Source organism: Hakea prostrata, chromosome 1 (assembly GCF_041222555.1).
Source record: "Hakea prostrata isolate BN-2017 chromosome 1, UWA_Hpros_2, whole genome shotgun sequence".
NCBI lineage: Eukaryota > Viridiplantae > Streptophyta > Magnoliopsida > Proteales > Proteaceae > Hakea > Hakea prostrata.
This window is the reverse complement of record NC_142600.1, coordinates 24742826-24761874: the sequence shown is the minus strand read 5'-3', so window position 1 is coordinate 24761874 and position 19049 is coordinate 24742826. Positions and strand designations below refer to the sequence as shown.

The 19049-nt window shown below is 34.9% G+C and overlaps 2 protein-coding genes across 2 annotated transcripts; one reads left to right on the top strand and one right to left on the bottom strand.

The window, feature by feature from the left end:
• Positions 1–6261: 6261 nt before the first annotated feature.
• On the top strand, positions 6262–8022 carry LOC149028432 (CBL-interacting serine/threonine-protein kinase 4-like). The gene has a single exon (XM_089148478.1). It carries the CDS (start codon positions 6392–6394, stop codon positions 7703–7705), a length of 1314 nt encoding a protein of 437 aa, XP_089004604.1. The 5' UTR covers positions 6262–6391; the 3' UTR covers positions 7706–8022.
• A 2794-nt stretch (positions 8023–10816) lies between these two features.
• On the bottom strand, positions 10817–15537 carry LOC149028431 ((3S,6E)-nerolidol synthase 1-like). The gene is made up of 8 exons (XM_089148466.1): positions 15331–15537; positions 14992–15247; positions 14716–14879; positions 13056–13261; positions 12748–12966; positions 11779–11917; positions 11437–11685; positions 10817–11107 (listed from the first exon to the last, which is right to left on the bottom strand). Exons 1-8 carry the CDS (start codon positions 15535–15537, stop codon positions 10817–10819), a joined length of 1731 nt encoding a protein of 576 aa, XP_089004592.1.
• Between the last annotated feature and the right edge of the window lie 3512 nt (positions 15538–19049).

The following is a 19049-nucleotide window of genomic DNA, read 5'->3' as shown; positions in this document are numbered from 1 at the left end:
GTAACCTTATCTGCCACCTTCCTTTTGAATGCTTGACACCCCTTGGTTTGGTTTAGAGGCCACATTCCTCACCATGCCTTTTCAAACACACAGTCTTTCCTTTCCATTGACACATTAATGTCAACCCCAATTGAATCCTATATTGGAACAACCTTGAAGATGTAGACTACCCATTTTTTTTTTTAATCTATTGGGTAAGCCCCAAGATAGCAACATAACTGGGGAAGGTATAAAGTATGTAGAAAAGACAATTCTTTTCTATATACTCTAGTACTTGTTAGTGATTTGGCTCAATGTGTCCTTTCTTCCGTGAGGATTTGTTGGCACTAGTCTTATATTTTATTTATGTGGACCAAAGAGAAGAAGCCAGGGGGCTCAGTGGGAAGAGGATTGTACCATGAGAGAAGCAAGGAGGTCAACTTGTTTCAAATATATAACATGGATTTTAGCAATGCAATATAGTTGGACCCTAACATCAATTCGAATGAATCAATCTTTCCACGGAGGTAAATCTTTGCCTGCTAGGCAAAAGGACAATAAGTTATAAATTCTATCTTGGTAGGACATGTAATTCTATTACTATAAAATTCATAAATGAAGTAGCTAATGCTAGGGTTATCATTATCTATTGTGTAGTGAGAAATCTTTTTTGTGTTCCTAAGGATAAGAAAATGAATTTATTTACTTTCTGAGGTCTCAAAGGAGCATGGAAACTTCTCCCACTCTTTTGGATTCTCTAGCAACAGGATTTGGTTTCCGAGACACTTCACTAGCACAACTATATGCGATTAGCTAGGTAAATTCGTATTCAATGCCTTGATTTCTCACTTGTGCTAGAATGGAAATCTCAGAAGATGAACATCTAACTCTAACCTCTTAACTCATTTGGAGAGCCATCTATTTTGACGTTTTTGTTTGATTGTAGGTTCTCCTTGTCCCCCAATTTTGAATACCCCAAGGAATATGATATTGTTGTTTCTTGATCTAGGCTCTTGCTTTTCATTGACTAGTAAGTTGTAATTTTTTCCCTTCTTCTCCTCTCTCTTCCATTTCTTATACAATTTTTTTTCTTTTTCTTTTGAGGCTTTAGTTAATGATTATTTCTATTCATAAAAAATAAAAAAATTAAAAAAATAAAAAAATTAAAAAAAAGCTTATGCTTGTTTATAATATCACTCAAGCATATCTTGGGTACATCTTACTTCATAATGGCTATGAGTACTTTAAATGAGTACGAGGAAAAGAAGAAACCATACCATGGTATGCAACAGAGGATGTTTGTGACATCCGAGACTCTTTGAGACGGTTATGCCAATATGGGCTTCATCATGTGGTCCGTGAGCTTAATGCTGGAGCAGATTTTTTGGCTGGGCTTTACCCATTTGTACATGAAATTTTTTTCTCTCCTCATTCTTTACCTAAAGCGTTATCTCGTATTACAAAATATGACGCTGAAAGGAAGACTTATTTTAGATTGTAACTTTTTCTTTTCTTTCTAACACACAGCTACCTTTTACAAAAAATAAAAAATAAAAAAATTAAAAAAAAAAAAATTAAAAAAATCAAATCTAAAATATAGAATGATGAGGTGGTACGGTAAAGTAGAAGAAAAACAATAAGAAGAATTGGTCCCAGACAATATCAATATCAATACCAATATGGACAAATTAATATAAGTTGCATTAGATGGTTTGGTACCTATACTTTTAAGGGTAATTTCCATTTGGACCCCTTGAGATTTGGTCTATGTCATTTTTAGTCCAGATAACTAAGACTTTGCATCTGCCTCCCTTGTGCTATAGAAAAAGTCAATTTGAGGACAAAATATCGTTTCTATGACTAATTTGTCCTTATTATTATTATTATTTTTGGGTAATTTTCATCTGGACCCGTAAGGTTTGATTTATGTCATTTTTAGTTTAAGAAACCGAGACTTTGCATTTGCCTCCCTTGTGCTATAGAAAAAGTCAATTTAATGACAAATTATCACTTTTTATGATCAATTTGCCTTTATTCTTTTTTTTTTAATTAAAATTTTTACATATACACCCCCCACTGCTATGAAACTTGTGACTCCCCTTTTAGTCCAAAAATTATAGAAAAGTCCTAGAACTAAAATAAATTTTAAAATATGACCAAAATACCCTTATATGTTAAAATGACTCAATTACCCCTTAGCTTAAACCTTATTTGCAAAGATTAACCTTAAATGGAGATAGGTGTTTGCTCTTTGGTTGAGTTGAACAAATGGAAAATGAAGAAGATGGGTGAAGGGGGAATCTCTTCATCCATATTGGCTAAAATTTTACTTTGCAAATAGTGTTTAAGCTAAAGGGTACTTGAGTCATTTTGACATATAAGGGTATTTTGATTATATTTTAAAATTTATTTGAAATTTATAACTTTTCTATAATTTTTAGACTAAAAGCAAATTCACGAGTTTCATGGCAGATGGGGGTGTGTATGTAAAAAATTTAAAAAATAAAAAAGAATAAGGGCAAATTGGTCATAAAAGTGATAATTTGTCCTTAAATTGACTTTTTCTATAGCACATGAGAAGTAAATGCAAAGTCTCAATTTTTTTGGACTAAAAATGACATAAATCAAACCTCAGGGGGTCAAGATGAAAATTACTCAAAAAAAAAAGGCCAAATTGGTCATATAAACGATAATTTGTTCTTAATTTTTCTATAGCACAACTTCACAAGGGAGGCAGATGCAAAGTCTCAATTTATTTGGACTAAAAATGACATAGACTAAACCTCATGGGTTCCAAATGAAAATTACCCTATTTTAAAATTTTTTTTGACATTCTACCTCTAATACAAATTAATCAATAACCAATAATTATTGTTATCACTATCAATAATTATTGGTTTTCAAGGCCACTATAATTTTAATACCTAGAGTCATGGAGAAGACTCTTAATTTTGAAAATGACATAATCAAAATATATAAGAGTGTTGTACTAAAAAAATTGGTGTATGAAACTGAAGCAAAATTTACCACAACTATTATCTCGCTTGAGATAAGACACATTATTAATTGGAAGTCCATGTCATTGAAATGGGTGGAATGAACATATTACTTCTCAAATTTATGATTTGGATAGAGACATGGACCTCCTCCTTTTCACGGCTTCATCTTCCACTATACAAACATAAATACAAAAGATTCGGTCGAATATAATGTATGATGGTTCACTTTTTTTTAAAAAAATATTAATTTAAAAAAAAAAAAATTCTCAATGAGAGTGATTTTCTTGATAGCTCTGATGTGGCTCTGACATTCTTTCACATGACTAGTTAAATGACCTATTCATCGTTCCAGTAAACATATCTAAAATTTAGTATATTCTTTTTTCTCTTTGAAAATAAGAATTCAACATAACTTAAATTAGCAAAATTGTCGGTTCTTGATTATCCAAATTATAATGTAAGATAATTTATTATATCACATTTTTCTAAATTATTAATTTTTTTATAAAATATTTCAAGTATTACAAAATAATTTATGTATTACATATATGACTGAAAATTATTAATGAGGATAAAATATGTTAGTATGCTTCTCCAAGTAATATTATTTTCCAACACAATAATATCACAATATTTTTCATCCTTCTATGTCACAATACTTGAGTAAATGTGGAATAAAAATTCTTAGTAGATGCATTCTTGCATTTTTAATCTATGAACACGGTTTTAAAGAGCAACATTGAAATAGATAGCTGTTGGCTGATCTCAAAACATATATTACATGAATATGTAGTGCTTTATATTTTATTTCACTAACATTAGATGATTTTACCATAAAAGAATATTCATTATATATCATATTTTAATTTAGGTTGCATTAATGGTTTGATACAAATATTTTGTCCACCTTTGACACAAACCAATACATCAATATTTATTAATATCAATAATTATTGGTTTTCAAGGCCACTATAATTTTAATATCTAGAGTCATGACGGAACTCTTAATTTAAAATGACATAATCTAAATATATAAGAGTCTTGTACACCAAAATTGGTGTGTGAAACTGAAAATAATCTCTAACAACTATGGTGTTGCTTGAGATAAGACACATTATTAATTCATTTAATTAATTAATTAATTAAAAGTTCATTTCTTCGAAATGAGTGGAATGGGCATATTACTTCTCAACTTATGATTTAGACAGAGATATGGACCTCCTCTTCCCTACTTTCATGGTTTCACCTCCCAATATACAAACATATATACAAAGGATTTGGTCAAATATCATCCATGGTGGTTCACATTTTTTTTTTAAAATATAATTTTTATTTGTAGAAAATAAATACCCAATGAGATGGATTTTCTTGATAGCTCTATGTGATTTTGACATTTTTCCACATGGCCAATTTAATGAGCTATTCATTATTCCAGTAAACATATCTAGAATTCGGCATATTCTTATTATTTTTCTTCCCCCTTTTTTTTTTTTTTTCTTTTTTTTTTTTTTTTTTTTTTTTTTTCAACATAGCTTAAACTAGCGAAATTAGTTGGTTATTAATTATCCAAATTGTAATGTAAGGCCTCTTTTCCTTTCCTGTCTCTTTCCCGTTGGTTTCTCTCTCTCCTTTCCCGTTCTTTTGTGGTTCCTTTCCTTCTTCCTCCCCCCTTTTTTGGTCCCTTTCTTCCCCCCTTTTTTTTATCTCCGTGTCGTTTGATTTCAATTATCCCGCCCCCCTTTCCCACCCGGCCCTAAGACAATTTATTAGATCACACGTCTCCGACCATCATTTTGATACTAATATACCAATATGGTATCATTTATATATATATATATATATATTTTTTTTATATATATATATATATATATATATATATATATATATATATATATATATATATATATATATATATATATATATTATATCATATTTTTACAATTTTATCCTCTATTCGTACTCTACCTTCATTTTGTTATTAATAATACCAATATGGGGATCAATTCCTAAAACCCATGTAGATTTCATGAGGTTTTCTATCCGAAAAAAAAAATGATGTATATTTCGTGAGGTTCGATCAACCCACCGTTGCCATGCGTGGGTTTGGAGGATACATGGTACATGCTCAAATTTAATGTTTTTTGACTTTTATTAATAATTATGCAAAATATTGTTATCAACTAATTAATAATTCTTTTCACATCGAAAATGGTTGGTTGAGTGGTAAAGATCCATATTCCTCAGTGGAGAGGTCATGGGTTCGACCTTGTGGACAGTATTAAATTTCAAGTATTAAAAAAGCATAAGTACCAAAAGAAAGAAAAAAAAAAAGGCCTTTTATGTCAATTGTTATTCCTTACTTCCCAACACATAAAAGTAAGAAAATGATCTAGTGGCTCTATAATACTTGGACTTTGTTTTCTGAACGGAGTTTCCAAAAATTGTAGTAGACTTATCATCTTTAGGGAGTCATCATTATTTTATTTTATTTTATTTTATTTTTTGGTTTGCCAACCCCGGTTTATAAACCGATGGTTTGACCTGCGTCGCACACCTGACTGTGGTGGGTGAGTCTCCCAGCAGAGATTTTTTACATCCACATGCTTAAGCGAACCAAGCTGCTTACCACTTGGACCAACCCCCGTTGGTAGGAGTCATCATTATTTACATTGAATGGTTGAAAATAAAATCATGCATTATACATGAATTTTTTTGGGGATAAAAATGCACTATACATGATCATTTATCGAAAACTTTTTCCATAATAAATTTGATGTTAATTAAAAAAAAAAAAAAAAAAAATCAATACTTAGTTCAAAGTACAAACAGTGGTACTCACCATCAGACTTCATCTCTCTAGTTCTTATTGGTTTATCAGTTATAGGTAAATTATCGGTTATTTACAAAAACAAAAAAAAATCGGTTATTGATTATTATTGGTGTCTGTCGTTGTTGTAAGATTTCGTGTTACATCAATGATTAGATAGTCAATCTTCTGAATGACGATACCATAACGCGGGCCAATCAGTAGGTGGGGCACGGTAGGAATTCATTTTCATTTCCTATTGGAAAATTCACAGGAACAACTGAATCTGACGTGTCAGGAATTTGACTTACAACCCAATTGGATATCCATTAGCGAGTGGTTCCCCACACAGCACCAGTCATGCCTCACACCTCTTTGCATTTTTCCCACCTGAAAACCCTATAAGAACTCAATCAGCCATACAGGAATCCTCTCCTCTCCTCTCCATCTCCAAGCAATAGCAAGTCTAAACCCATATTTCTTTTTTTCAGTCTTGAGGTGTTTTAAATCTCTGCAAGACAAAACCCATATTTCTTTTTCAGTCTCGAGGTGTTTTAAATCTCTGCAGGTCATCAGCTTCTCTGCCGTTCCAGGTGCCCAAGCTGCAATGCATTCAAAGGCGGACCCAACCATAGCCACCACAGGTAGCAGTAGCAGCAGCAGCGGCCGCAGCTCGGATGTGTTGCTGGGTAAGTATCGTCTGGGCCGTTTGCTCGGCCGCGGCAGCTTTGCAAAGGTGTATATCGCACGCTCTCTAGCCGATGGTTCTACTTTAGCCGTGAAGGTGATGGACAAGAATAAGATCCTCAACGCCACCATGGAACCACGAGTAATTAGCGAAATCTCAGTCATGCGTCGACTTCAACACCGAAACATTATCAGAATCTATGAGGTCTTGGCTACAAAAACCAAAATCTACTTGGTCATTGAATACGCCGGAGGCGGCGAGTTGCTATCCAAGATTTCTCGGCACAAACGATTCACGGAACCCATCGCCCGTTTCTACTTCCAACAGCTAGTCTCAGCCCTTCATTACTGTCACAGAAATGGTGTCGCCCACAGAGACCTCAAGCCTCAAAATCTTCTCCTCGACGAAGACGGCAACCTCAAGATCTCCGATTTCGGCCTCTCTGCTCTTCCCGAGCAATTGAGAGATGGTCTCCTCCACACCGCCTGCGGAACGCCGGCGTATACTGCGCCGGAGGTCGTCTGCCAGAAAGGATACGACGGCGCCAAAGCCGACGCTTGGTCGTGTGGCGTTATCCTCTTCTCTTGCCTTGCCGGTTTTCTCCCTTTCGACGATTCGAATATACCAGCCATGTACAGGAAGATTCGCCGCCGGGAATATCAGTTCCCTTCGTGGTTCTCCAGACCGGTGAAATGGATAATCTCTCGGCTACTCGACCCAAATCCAGAAACTCGAATCAGCATCGAAGCTCTCATGCAGGTAGGTTGGTTCAAGAAATCGTTGCCGGAGAAGGACCTGAATCCGAATCAACAACAGATGCAAACCCTTTTCAATTTGCAGCTAACAATGACACCGGACAAGGGTGGGATGAACGCTTTCGACATCATATCTTTGTCATCGGGATTGGATTTGTCGGCGTTGTTCGAAGGAAAGAAGAAGTGGGCGAAGAGATTCACATCTACGATAGCTTCTCCAGAGAGAATTGCGCAAAGAGTAACAGAGGTTGGCAAGAAATTAGGTTTCACAATAGAGAGAAGAAAGAAAAGTGTGATCGGATTGGGGAAGGAGAGAATGGGTTTGTTGGTAGAGGTTTTGGAGGTGGCACCTTCGACGTTTATGGTACAAGTGGTAGGGAATGGGGAAGGAGGAACAGAATTGGTGGAGTTGCAGTGGGGAGAGCTGAAAGCAGAGCTTGAAGACATGGTTCTTGCCTGGCACAACGATTGTGTCTAAGAGCTCGGACTCATCACCCGTCTTTGGACGGTTTTTCCTCGACTCACTGTCACTGCAGGGCTATCGGTTTGCTTGCACTGGCCTGGGTAGGCCTGTGCACCTTGATCTTCATGTTCAGATCTTATCAAACCATCTCTTTGGATACAGTGATCTTAGCTCAACAAGGGTTTGGATTGTTGTATAAATTGAGCAATAAGGCATACATTATTTTTTTTGTTGTTGCTTTATTGTTGCTTGAATAAGGAGGGTTGTTCTTCATTCTTTTGTCTTGTATTTCTTCTATTTTTAATTATTATTAAACAAAAATGGATTATCTATGTATGATTTTTGGATAAAGGTTTTTGTAAAATAGGATTACTGAATTGGAATAATAAGTGGAGATAATTTCTTTTAGTATAAACCACAAAGGGGCTTATTGAATATATACATTTTCTAATTTGCAAAACTTTTAGATAATGGGAGAAAAAAACGCGTTTGGCTCTTCTCCAAGGAGGGAATCTTCCAAGAAGTACCCAGTGAACCAATATTATAGATGCAATCACTTGTGGTAAGCTGATCCAATGACTATGAGAAACTGCCAATTTCTATCCACTAAAACCCATCTTTAGTGAGAAAAATCTAACCGTTTCTATCACCTTCAAAAACTATAATAAAACAAACTCCATTAATGTGGCTGAATTTATAACACTTGAAACTCCATTAAATGTGTTTGAATAAGCAGAACACATCTTGTCTTGCAACGACTATCCAAAATCATATTAAACAACAAATCAAGAACATAAACAACAAATCAAGAACAGGAACAATGACCGCAGCATTTGCTCAAGAGCAACAACCATTCGCTTATTATTTTGGCCTTCAAAGGATTCAATAATCTTTCTTAAGTTAATTGCAAAAAGCAAATCGAAAGCATTTCAGCAGCTTGTCAAAAACAGCTTCTGAATCTACGATGAAATACCGGAGATGGGTTTTAGAGGATAGAAATTGAAATTTTATTATAACCATTAGATTAATATAAAAACTAAATCTAACAGCTCAGTGGGCATTTCCTAGAAGATTCCCTCCATAAGAAATGCCGCGCGAAACAGAAACAAACTTCCTTTTTAGATAACAGAATTTGATTTATTGTTCTTCAATCCTTTGTTATGTACTATTCTATGATAAGTACGATAACATATCCTTTGATCCTAAGAATCTAGAAGTTTCATACTAAAAATATAATAACCAACCTCTTTTATGCCTTTTTTTTTTTTATTTTTTATTTTTTTGGGTAAACTGACTTTTATGCCTTTCTCTATACGGTCATTTTCTCTCTTTTTGGTCTGATTCATGCACCGATCGAAGTATTGGTTGGCATCCATGAACGAACAAAGTCAAACCCAAATGGAAATATTAAAAAAATTCTGATATAATAAGATAATTAATTGTGCTTGTAATAAGAGACCTGGCATATCACAAGATTCACAACATATCTTCAGGAAAATGTGTAAAAATTAAACTTAATAAAAAAAAAATACGAGTAAAATTTAATCGTGGCAGCAACTCAAAATGATCTTGGACCAAACCAAACACCCCCCGGCCCCCTCAAAAAAAAAAAAAAAAAAAAAAAAAAAGGGAAAAAAAAAAAATAAGAAAGAAGAAAGAAGAAATTAAGAAGAAAGAAGGGATGATCTCATTCCTCCTGATCATAATCAATATAATATGGTTGTGGCTGTTGTGGGGAATTAGATGATTACCAGTTAATTACATGTCTCATGCACTATTGCAAAAGTTAATAAGATTTACCAAAAGGTTTGGTTCAGTTGGCAATGATTAGTGAAGAGGTTACACATCTAGGTTTGGTTCTCCATGCTAGTGTGTATATATATATAAAATTGCCCCTCCATATATACATAGAAACTCTCTGGTACCAGAAAAAAATAAAAAGCTAATGAAACCGTGGGGCACGGCTGAAATAGAGGTGACCATTTCATCCTTTATATATGTCGAGACTTAAATGACACATAATCTAATGGCATCAAAGAGTTTCTTTTGCAACCGTTTGTGGTGATGTAGCATATTTTATAAATATCATAAATGAAAAATGCTATTTTACTGCTCTTCGAGCACATAAATGGATAAACCACCATTGCAAACGAACGGCCCGCTAGGGCTCTCATCTCCTTGCAACTTACCCTTTTGCTTTTCATCTCCGTGAATGGTAGAGGAAAATCTGTTTTTTTCTCCATTGTTCCATAGGTTTCTTTGCTTTTTCTCCATTTACTTTTACTAGTCTTTTTTCTTTATTCAGTTCATGTGTTGTGAGACACTTGTTCTCGTCGGAAAGCAAGAGAATGTCTAATTTCTTGTATTATTGCAAGATGGATTGCTGTTCCATTTCATAAGTGGTGTTTTTGATATTGAGAAGTTGTGATATTTCCCGTTGCCAAAAGAGTTAGGATAGCTTTTGATCGTCACAAGACAAAGGATGTTGTAAATAACGGTGATTCTGGTGCATCGCCGATAGTTTCAAATGCTTTAATTGCTTCTAGAAATCTGGTGTTTTCAAAGAAATGCCCACAATTTTGGTTGATTTGGATTCAACACATAAAGCTACATCACCGGCAGTACCAATGGAAGTTACCGATGGTCAATTAGTGGCACAACTATGAGCAGTTCTAAAAGTGCATGCCATAGTTTCAGTTATGCCACGTAACAACAATGATGTAGCTTTATGTTCTTTGCCACATTAATTTTCTCTTTGTTCCAAGTGAGGAAAATAGTTTCCTGGCTCCTTGGCCTTGGAAGGCCTTAGCAGTGCTGTGTTTGATAGTTTAACATGTTTCTATCCCAAGACTTATGAGTTTTTTTGTGACTCTGCCATGTGTTTTTCAGGGTTATTTAATATATATTTTACCTTTCTATAAGAAAAAATTAAAAAGGCCAAATTGGTTCTATACTAGCCTCTGGACGGAATTTGTACAAAGATCTTCCTGTGGAAGGAGCTTCTGTTTTCCATAAGCAACACTTTATTTCTCTCCAACTGAAGTAGATTTCTATGGGTATAAGCAACATTTCATATTTCCCTCCAAACCTTTGACTTTAATAGGGTTGCAAGTAGGTAGATATCTATTACAGAGGAATATTTTCAAACAACAAGGAGTTGATATATTTCTCAAGTGTGGGAAGGCGTTGGTCTTCATTGTAACTATACATCACAGGGACCATCCTTGCAAAATTCAGTGAGGCCGTTTTGAATGAGTGTGAGAATGGGCTTGAAGAGAGGCATTCCCTATTGATTTCTTTCAATGAATTTGAAATCATCTCAAAGACATGGTCTTCACAACTTTTAATGCAAGAAACCCCATGCTCCTTCATGTAACACTTCATGTATGATCCATCTTGCCCCTCCTGGTTTTCATCCTATCAATCAATCAAAAACATAAATTTGGTTAGTAAAGGAGTACAAATATATCCAAAATGAAGGCAGCAAAGAAATACTTTTATCGTAACTCAATTTTTAGGGCGAAGTCTTTTTTTTTTTTTGGGTTAGAATTGGACTTCGTTTGGCTCTGCTCAGCCGGCGTACCTTGACTGCATCCTTAGGGGATAGTTTTGTGGCTATTTAGATATAAGGATGGACGTTTTTTCTGATTTCAGGAAGATTTGAGCTCTTTTTAGGGTAAGCTTGGTAAGTAGTTCTTTTGTATCCTCAAATTGAAAAGACATATAGCTAGTAGTCTTTGCATTACCTTGGCACTTCCAAAGTCATCCCACAAACGAAGAATTGTTGCTGGGCAATATATCAGGGCTGGAGTTTGTTCCATACAATCAATGCTCTCTTTTGATAGACCTTCGCCCAATAGAAAAAACAAATGAACTAAAACCAAAGGCAATCCTGAGCTTATCATTCCATTGCTTAGGTAATCCTTTGTCGAGGGTACTTGGTTATGAGCAAACCATTTGGCTTCTACTAGAAATGCATCACAGAGGGTTGCCCACTGCAAGAAATCAGGTTTAAAATTAGAACTAGTCATTAGTTTCACAAACACAACTTAGTAATTTACAATTAGGCTGTGAGAAGAGCGTCATACTGCTTTTCGTAAGGTGCCAATGGCGTTCCAACTGTGTTCTCTAAAGACCTTATCACCGAGTTCATTAGTTATGGTGTCAAGAGCCTTGAAGCAAATCTTCATATAATTAGGGAGTTGGTTAAGAATCGTAGGTTCCCATCTACATGTAATGAATCAATAATTAATAGGTTATCAAAATTGGAGACCCTAAAACATTTAGGTCCCGATTGATTCTCACTGAAAAACAGCTTCATGTTTTTCTTGCTTTAACAAACAAAAAAGTGGCTGAAAATTGTGTGGTAAAAGTATTTTGTTTCAGGTGATTTCTAAAACATAAATTAAAATGTATGAAAATTCCGTTTTTTGTTATCAAAATTGGAGACCCTAAAACATTTAGGTCCCGATTGATTCTCACTGAAAAACAGCTTCATGTTTTTCTTGCTTTAACAAACAAAAAAGTGGCTGAAAATTGTGTGGTAAAAGTATTTTGTTTCAGGTGATTTCTAAAACATAAATTAAAATGTATGAAAATTTATGCTTCAAGAAATAGTTTTCGATGCAATAAATATTTGTTAAAGCATTGTTTCTCAAAGCAAAAGTTGGGTGACGTGCAGCTTTAAGTTAAAGAGCTTGGAGAGAGCTATTCATATAATTTGACATTTTAAAAATAAAGAACTCTATTAAAACTTACTGTAATTTTTTTTGAAGCAAGTTTTATTATATGCCTAAGAAGAATTTTTTTTTTCTTTTTCAGAAACAATCAAAACTGTTTTTGGTGACTTTTAAAATATAAACACAAGGTGAGTTACCAAAGGGATCCTTAATCTCCTTATATGCTTGGGAGTCTGTCTACCCAAGAGCTTGAACTAACATATCTAACCCAAGAGTTTTTGCAAACTCCTCGGGCAGAGGGACTCACAAGTATATGGAGAAATGGAAGGTCTCTGAGTAATCGATGTGAGTTTCCCAACAGAAACGTTACTATCTTACTTGTTCACTGCTTCAGTGAAAAGAGTGAGTTCATCAAGTGTCCCATGGACATCGAAAATGTCGTCTATTATGTACACAAGTGAGATGGGTTTGGTGAGGTCGATGCGTTGCTGGGAATGCTTTGGATCTGAGAGAGCTGTCATTGACCATGAGTACCATTTTATCGGCTGGTCTCTTGCAAATTTCAGATGCTTTGGCAGACCCAAATCTCTCCACCACCTAATTTTAACATGAAAAATGAAGCTAGCATTAGTTAGGGGAACAGTCGTCTTATCAAACAAGCAAAAATGCATGCTTCAATTACTTACTCAGAAAACTGTAAGAGTTCTTGTTGATGTAATGATTGAACAATGTTAAAATCCATTTTTGCAAGTTCTTGTACAAGGCTGACGAATCCATGTCTGTCAGGAGAATTGAGAAAGTACTGTTTGACACTGAATCTAGCCAAGGTCTTCTGATAGGGTTGCTTTAATGTTTCAGCTACAGCTCTAGCCAGTTCTGTTTTCAGAGTTCCTGTTGTGAAAAAGTACAACGCAAGTGTACGCTGTCGTAACAAGTAATATAATGATAAAAGATCAATCCCTCGAAGACTATAGATTAAGTACCAAATTAATTATACCAATTTTATTTGAACAAATAATAAGAAAGATAATTATTCTAGACTATATTGCAAATTGAAAGTTAAATTGAGATTATTAATTGCTAAAGACCTAGGGGTCAGACTTCACCATAACTAAGCATTCCCACCCTTTTCTCCCTCTTTATAATTTGAGAAATATTTTCCTGATTGATAGTCGAGATTCCCTTTCCTATCTATTAGTCTCTCTCGAGTACTAATAGAAATTCCCTCAATTGCTAACCCACTATATTTCTATGTGGGTTACAACAACTGAGAAATCATTAAATTCAGTGGATTCCCATGTAACAACTACACAAACCATGTAAGTATATCTCTATCCTACATGTAATTCATGGCTTTTACTCCAATGAACTAAACACATAAATCCCCTCTCAGTTCATTATGATTAACAAATCAGTTGATTAGTGGCCAATTAATCAAAAGCATGAAGAATAGAAGTAAAAACTCAATCAAGGGAAACAATATTCAAAATTATATTGATGAAGTCAAGAGTGGGAATTCAAAAATAGGCTACATCTGATCCCTAGTAAAATTAAATTAGTTCATACTAGAAACTAAAAACATTACAGAGGAGTTCAAGAACATTGAAAGAAGATCAAGAAAAACTTATTCCCAAGCTTCAGATCTCCAAAGCCAACCAACATCTCCTGGTTTGATCTCTCCGCTCCTCCAAAGCTCCCAAAAACGTCCTCCTCCAGTTCCTTGGCTTTGCTATCCTTTTATAGATTAATTAAACTCAGAGTTTGAATCAAACTCAGAGTTCTTATCTGACTTAACCAAGGAGTGTTTTGATGTATAAATCGGACTAACTTAGAGATCTCCAATGCATAATCCCACCGTTGGATTTGAAGACCAAGACGTCGTGAAGCTCTCCTCCAAAAATCAGCTCGATCGGACACCATATGACCATCCGATGAAGATCTTGATCAAAACTTGACAGAGACACTCAAAATCGGGATTCTTCTATCCTTCTTATTTGAATTGGATTCTTCTTCCTCTTTTCCCTTCTTTGATCAAATCCTAAATAGGAAATAAAACGTAGAAGCATGCAAGGACTCATTCTCTTTATGTTTTTGACTTGAGGTAGGACTCTTGCAATAATACCCAGATTTGATTGATAATTTCCTACATGTAAAAGTAATAAATCTTTATTAGAATTTGTTAGGAAATATATAAAATCACCAAAATTATAGAAATTAAAGGAAAGGGTGCAACATATTCATTTTCATATCATATTAGGGTAAATTGATATAAACAATTGTAAATACATGGAAATATAGTTAATTAATCATATAAAATAATATGCATGAAATCAACTTATTAGTTCCCATCTTAGCTTTTAGGTGTCCTCGAGCAAATTCCCTGGCTTCATCAAGTGTTTCTTCTCCTATTGCTAGATCTGAAGCTTCATATAAACTCTTCAAGCCTCTCACATCTTCACTTAATTCTACTCTGAACTGTCCTTTCTTGTCGGTGAACTTGTGAAAGACATCTGCTTCACCAATCCATAATAATAACCCAGTTAAAGCATCGTCTCAGCTCATAAAATTAATTTAGTGATATCTATAAGATCACTAAACCATGCATGTATCAGTATAATATACCTGAAGGGACATAATAACCAGCTTGCCTCAGCAATCGAAATTGCAATGCAACATCGTGCAAATCGGCATTGATTGAAGAATTGTAGATTCTGTAATGCTTATTCAAAATCGTGTCTATCTCTTCTTGGAAATGGTAATCGATGCAAAGGCGTTGCAATGCATCCACCATCATCAAACTCTGCAATGGATCTTCAAGTTTTTGGAGCATAAGCCTAGTTTCCTTGCATTTCTTTGCATGTTTTACTTGAAATCCATCCTGCACAAGTGAAGCAATAACCTAAGCCACAAGACTATAGGAAGTTAAAACAGAGTAATTGCCTAATTAAGTTGAGTTCTTGCCATGTAGTTGCTGGGGGGTTTAGCACTAAGCCTCAAGGATTCAAGGGTGCTTCCACCATAAGCAATAGACGCGGAAGGATCACTGATCCCAGCAGCCTCTTTTCTTTTGGGTGAATTGATCGCAGCCTTTGTTCTTCCAATTTCTTGGTTAGCGTTTAGAGAAAGAACAGTACTGTTGTAAGCAAAGCTGCTGACAGAGAAAGCCATTGAGAACATTTTCAACTTTCAAGTTTCACAAAAGATGGTAAGTGATGCTAATTCAAACACGAAATTTCCGCTGCTGGTATCTGGGTATATATATATATACCAACAAAAATCAAGGGAAAATTTTCGGAAATATGTTTAAAACTTTCTGTTTGTAATTTATTTATTTATTTTTATCTTAAATATATGTTATAATCATGTTTTTTTATCTTAGGATTTATATAACGGAAACTTTAGTCCTACATTGGGCAGATAAGAGTTGCTTATCTAGTTTATATATAGTAAGGATCTATATAATATATCTTTGGGACTAAGGATTGAACCCTTTACGACGCGAACCAAGCTGAACCCTGGTGTGATCCAGCCATGGTAATATATATAGTTATATATTAATAATTCTTTGGATCCGGAAGGCCTATTTTGTCAAGGCCCTAAACCAGAAAGCCCACAGTTGGGTGGAAGCATTTTCTTTAGGGAGGTCAACTGAATAGGTATCTTCTCGTAGAGAGTTGAGCTGAATAAGTACCTCACAAATGGAGGTGATCTTACCCTTTCACCCACAGCCTTTTGGGTTCTATATAAACCCATTTTCGAGCTCATTTTTGACATGGAATTTCCTCCTCCTCTTTCTCTCCTGTTGTTATTATGTTAAGTAGTGAACCTAACCTAATTATACCTTAAGTAACCTTTCTGGAGTGCAAACTTAAAGGTTTGGGCTGATTGATCTTATGGTAAAGACACAGTTGATACCCGTATTGCATAAATCAGGGTGTCTAAATACCTTAAAGAAAGTACGAAGTGTCATAATTACAACAACCTTTCAAGTGTTTGTGCAGATTCTTTAACAAGTTTCAACAAAAATGCCTCAAGTACCTGTGTGATTCGTGTTAGGTAGTGCTTATCAATTCAGCATTGGTTCATTCAATGTAGAAAATAATCCACTTCGAGAACACGTCTCACATGATGCAGAACCGTTTTCTTGTTTTACATTTGTGAGATAACAGATATCCACTGGAATCCGATAGAGATAAATGAGAATAACACACGAATATTGTCTAAGTTCATTACCTGTAACATCCATCCAAGTAATACAGAGGACAAGCTGTAGAAACCAAAACAACCGGTAAAGAAAGAATGCTTCCTAATGTTCACCAACCCTGTCGTAGAATTAATACATAATTACGTCCTTGTTCATCCCACTTCGAGAATATGATTGACCTGATGTATAACAGTTCTCTTGTTATACATTTGTGAGGATGTCCACTGAAATCCGACAGAGATAAATGAGAATTCAAGTGTTATAACACGCACAAATATTGTCAAGTTCATTACCTGTAACATCCATCCAACCAAAAGAAAAAAGGAAAAACATCCATCCAAGCAATACAAAAGACACGCTAGAAATCAAAACAACAAAGAAAGAAAGCTTCCTAATGTTCGCCAATCCTGTTGTAGAATTAACACATAACCTCCTTGTTCATCCATAAAAGGCCAACACATCACGATAGTTCTTGTGGCACAGCTCAGATAGCATTTCCTTTCCCCTGATTTGATGCTAAGAAAAGATGCATGAAAATGTTGCCCACGTTTCATTCTACATCTCTAGCTATCCCTTCCATTGCTTCAAATGCCACATCAACTCATTGAGATTAGGTACAGAGAACGATATAACTTGAACATGAGAGAGAGAGAGAAAGAGACATTTTTGGGTAAAAAAAGGAAGGAGTGAGAATTAATTAGAGTAGTTTTCGTAAGGAGAGAGATTAATTAGTGCGATTTTTTTATTAAAAATGGTTGGATAATTGTATCACAAATTCTTACCATTACTATTTTTTCTACATCCAAATTTAGTCAGTATGGCTACCAATTTAGTCCCGATTACTACACGAAACCTATATGGCCAAGGACCAATCCGGATCGATTATTAAATAAGTCATAGAAGGTCTAGCTTTTTTAGACCGATAGACCTGCTTAGGTCCAATCTAGACCGACCCGGTCCAGCCCGATCAATTGACACTCCTAAATTTTGCATTTATAGAGGAATAATGGAATTCAACAGTGGCATAAATGTACAACAATAAACCTGTATGAAATCTAACTAATAAAATGAAATACTTAATTATAATTTGTCTGCAGTTACATTTATATGAGTGATTGTGTGCTAGCTCATGGGTATGATCTCAATTTGTATTCCCCAATTTGGGGTCTCTGTTTGCATGGTTACCACATTGTGTATTCCTGGATTGAGATTTCAATACAAATGTGGGTAAAGTTTTCCAATTATTTCATGCGACTCGGTATAAATTTAGTTGTTGTGATTAAAAACATATTTACCCTAACTTCTCACATTCAGGTCAAACAGTATCATCTATAATGATCAGGCACCTCAGGCCCGTTTTGGTGTTGATTCAAAACATGACCATACAAGATTAAGTTCCATAAATTAGAAAGTGAGGGGATCTTTGTTTCATAAGCTGCAGAGGACTTAGGGAACTGAGGATTTTTTTTAAAATTTTTTATTAACTAGGTTAAAATTAAGGAGAGTGAGCTTGGAAGTCATTAATTAGAAAAGGGTTGGGTGAGGATAACACTAATATCTAAAGCAATAATGCCTGCCAAGGCACTTGCACCACAAGAAATAAGTAGGGAGCCAACGGTTAGGTTAAGCTTAATTAACAGGTAAACAAGTCCGTCGCTAGCTTACTAAGAAAGAACAAAGTGAACACAAGATCAACTGATGGTATTTATAACAAAATTCAACAATGCCCACCAAATCTGTCATGTTAGGCAGCCACATCAAGATACATTGTAGTAATTATAATATTTGGATAAATAAAGCATAAGTTAATAGTCAACTTCTTAATTAGAAAAGGGTTGAATGAGGATAACACTAATATCTAAAGCAATAATGCCCACCAAGGCACCTGCACCACAAGAAATAAGTATAACTTCTTAATTAGAAAAGGGTTGGGTGAGGATAACACTAATATCTAAAGCAATAATGCCCGCCAAAGCACCTGCACCACAAGAAATAAGTAGGGAGGCAACGATTAGGTTAAGTTCAATTAACAGGTAAATGAATCTGTCGCTAACTAAAAAAAGAACAAAGTGAACGTCAGATCAACTGATGGTATTTACAACCGAATTCATCAATGCCCACCAAATTTGTCATGCTGGGCAGCCACATCAAGATACACTGTAGCTTAATTATAATATTTGGATAAATAAAGGGTAAGTTAACAGTTACTTCTGTTTGTTTGATTTTGCTTCGGTTCAGCACAACAAATGCGTTGAATCATTCAGCCAGACATCATGGGCTATTAAATCTAAGTCTTCCATTTTGAAAGCTCTATTAAAAATAAAAATAAAAATAAAAATAAAAAACCTTAGATTAGTGCTGTAAATTGATCAATTCAATTATTGACCATCAATTCACACATACACGGCTAAGTTGGGAGATATAAAAGGATGCTTCCGTCTCCTATCCATTCTCATTTTGAAGTACTACACCACCA